The sequence below is a fragment of the Mizuhopecten yessoensis genome, unplaced genomic scaffold (assembly GCF_002113885.1).
Source record: "Mizuhopecten yessoensis strain PY_sf001 unplaced genomic scaffold, ASM211388v2 scaffold7841, whole genome shotgun sequence".
Classification (NCBI taxonomy): domain Eukaryota; kingdom Metazoa; phylum Mollusca; class Bivalvia; order Pectinida; family Pectinidae; genus Mizuhopecten; species Mizuhopecten yessoensis.
The window spans coordinates 209,803-212,803 of record NW_018407249.1 but is presented as its reverse complement, the minus strand read 5'-3'; the positions used below and the strand labels follow the sequence as shown (position 1 = coordinate 212,803).

General features: G+C 35.5%; 1 protein-coding gene across 4 annotated transcripts in view; it reads left to right on the top strand.

Annotated features, from left to right (window-relative positions):
* LOC110454444 (inactive phospholipase C-like protein 1) overlaps positions 1–3,001 on the top strand; it is a 69,925-nt gene that overhangs the window by 22,741 nt on the left and 44,183 nt on the right. For all 4 annotated transcript variants that reach the window (XM_021503943.1, XM_021503941.1, XM_021503945.1 and 1 more), the window contains exons 8-9: positions 127–193; positions 2,000–2,093. In XM_021503943.1, coding sequence (XP_021359618.1) covers positions 127–193; positions 2,000–2,093 — 161 coding nt within the window. The remainder of the gene's footprint in view (positions 1–126; positions 194–1,999; positions 2,094–3,001) is intronic.

Here is a 3,001-nt window from a genome sequence, read left to right as displayed (position 1 = left end):
GTATGTACCTCTATGTTACAGGTATGTTAGTAACAGTATGTACCTCTATGTTACAGGTATGCTAGTAATGGTATGTACCTCTATGTTACAGGTATGCTAGTAACGGTATGTACCTCTATGTTACAGGTATGCTAGTAATGGTATGTTCCTCACAACTGATGATCTACTCCTCTTTATGGAATCGGTACAAGGGGTAAGTCCACAAGGTTGACAAGATATTCATTGATTTGTTTATCATGTCAGATAATTTGGTAATCATTTTGGTTGCCAGAATAAATGAATTCAAACATTATAAACCAAAATTCCTGTGATTTGAAAACGCAGCACAATTTATTTTAAAACTTCTCATCAAACTAATGAAGAATGGATGGTTGGTTGGTTTGTTGTACAAGGTTTATCAACAACTAAGGTCATTTAAGGACGTGCCTCCATGTGTGTAGGGTATGTGTGCTTGTGTGCTGGAGACAGGGTATGTTGGTGTTATTGCCTCCTTTTTATAGCACAGATATGATGCCTTTGTTCTATGGTGCTATCTCACTGAAATACCATGCTGAAGGTACCCAGCACAGTATTCCGCCCGGTCACATTATACTGACAACGGGTGGACCAGTTGTTGCTTTAACCCTTACAACTACCATTTTTAAGGACTTTGGTATTTCAATATGGCCTGACCTGGGCAAACATTCAACATTTAAGCCAAAAGTGAGGCGCTTAGCAATAAACATTAAATTAGAAGTAGAGAGAAATGTGAAGATCCAAAATATTGCAACTGTACAGCAGATTAATTTTGGTTGCTATTGTGTCCCCAGTTAGAAGGGGCTGTGGTGGCCAAGTGGTTATAAGGCGTCTGACATTCTGCTACCACTAGCCTTCCACCACTGGGCCGCAGGTTCGATACCTACGTGGGGCAGTCGCCAGGTACTTGCCGCAGGTTTGTGTTTTTTCTCCGGGAACTCAGGCTTTCCTCCACCACCAACACCTGGCACATCCTTAAATGACCACAGCTGTTAATAGGACATAAAACACAAACAAACCAAACCAAATCCCCAATTAGAGGGCACAAAAAATAACCCCCAATTAGAGGGCACAAAAAATAATCTCCAATTCTGCAGGGGTTCCCCACCTTAGTCGCCTCTTACTATACATGCAGTGGGTCTCGACCCCCGACTTGCAGGGATGTGAATTATTTTAATGATTGAGTATGTTTTACTACCTACTTCAGTATGTTGTAGTGAATAGTACATGACAGAGCGTACTCTATGAACTCAAGTAAAATTTATGGCTATATGGAGTAATGTCAACAAGCTTAAGTGCTGGTTTCATGAACGTGACTTGATTTAAAGAGAATTCCACAAGTTTAGTTATCCCTTATGATATTATAGATTTTAGGGCAAATCTTAACTTATTCTAGATTTTTTTTCTTCTGTAATTTCAATAATGTTTTCATGTGAAAAATTTAATTTATGTACCTTATGTTAAACTAAGCCATTCTCTCGACTAAGTTTTCCTGTAGGAAAGCATTATTGGAGTCTTAAGGTAGGAAGATTTATAATGCTTTCCTATGGCAAATCATAAGGAACATTTATGAAACTGAGGCCTTATGATTGGATCATAACTTTGTTTTTCACTTTTTTAAGATCCCCGTACATGTACCAGTTAAAAAGGGTTAAATTCTTGCTATGAATTGGGAACTTTTAACTTGCTTAACAATAGCTTCAATAAAGAATTTCTTAATGAAAAACCATGTATTGTGGAACTTGTTATGAAAAAATGATAAAAATGAATTAAATTTACAAAAATGTTAACAACAGCTTTTTGACTGACACCTGGAATATAGTCACTCTAACCACTTGAGCTATCCATAGTAAATTTTGTCAGTTTGTGCTACAATTATGTAAAAGAGAAAATAAAGGGGAGTCCTTAAGTGCAGAGTTTTAAACATTCTTCGGCCATAGTTGTTTAATATTTCTGCAAGCTAACACTTTGCATAATTTTTCAGATGTCGAGAATAACCAAAGATATCTGTCTACATATAATCAAGTGTTTTGAGCCGTCGCCAGAGCGTGTCAAACAGGGCCAGATGGGAATTGATGGTAAATATTTCTAAAAGACTTTTTATTATCACCTGGATATCCAGATAGGTGTGACTGCCTGCTTGAAGTATGTCGTTGATATTGGTAATAACCAATCAAGTAATACCAAATATCCGGTCACGACAATAACATCCGGTGATGAGAACAATTTTAAGGAATTTTAGTGTTAGTGTGTATGGTTGACAGTGCGTCAGTCCCCGTTTTTGACTTTATATTAATGTATGTTTATATTATCTTCTTTCTATCACTCAATCTGTTCTTTCCTTTTACTTTCTTCTTCTTTGTGTCTCTATGGTGTCATAGCACTGACAAGGTGACATATACAAATTTGATTTTTTTATGTACATATCATGGAAGAAATTAAGATACTAACAGCAAACTGCCAGGGCCTGTGTGATAAGGGAAAACGGAAAGATGTATTTTCATATTTAAGAAATAAGAATTATAACATATACTGTATTCAGGACACACATTTTACTGTTGAAATGCAAAATATCATAAGGTCAGAATGGGGATATTCCTGTCATTTCAGTTCATTTAGATCAAATTCAAGAGGGGTTGCAATTTTAATTAATAATAATTTTGAAATGAAGGTGAGGAATGAAAAGAAAGATACAGAAGGGAACTTTATTGCTTTAGATATATTAATAGGAGAAACAGAGGTAACTTTAATAACACTATATGGTCCAAATATAGATAGGCCACACTTTTATGAACAAATAGTAGATGCTATTAATGAGTATAACAATGAATATTTTATTGTATGTGGTGATTTTAATTTGGTTCTGAATCCTGATTTAGACTATGATCAAAATTATAGACATATAAATAATCCAAAGGCTAGGGATAAGATAATCGAATTAATGGAAGAACTAGATATGATAGACATTTTTAGAGAACAACACCCA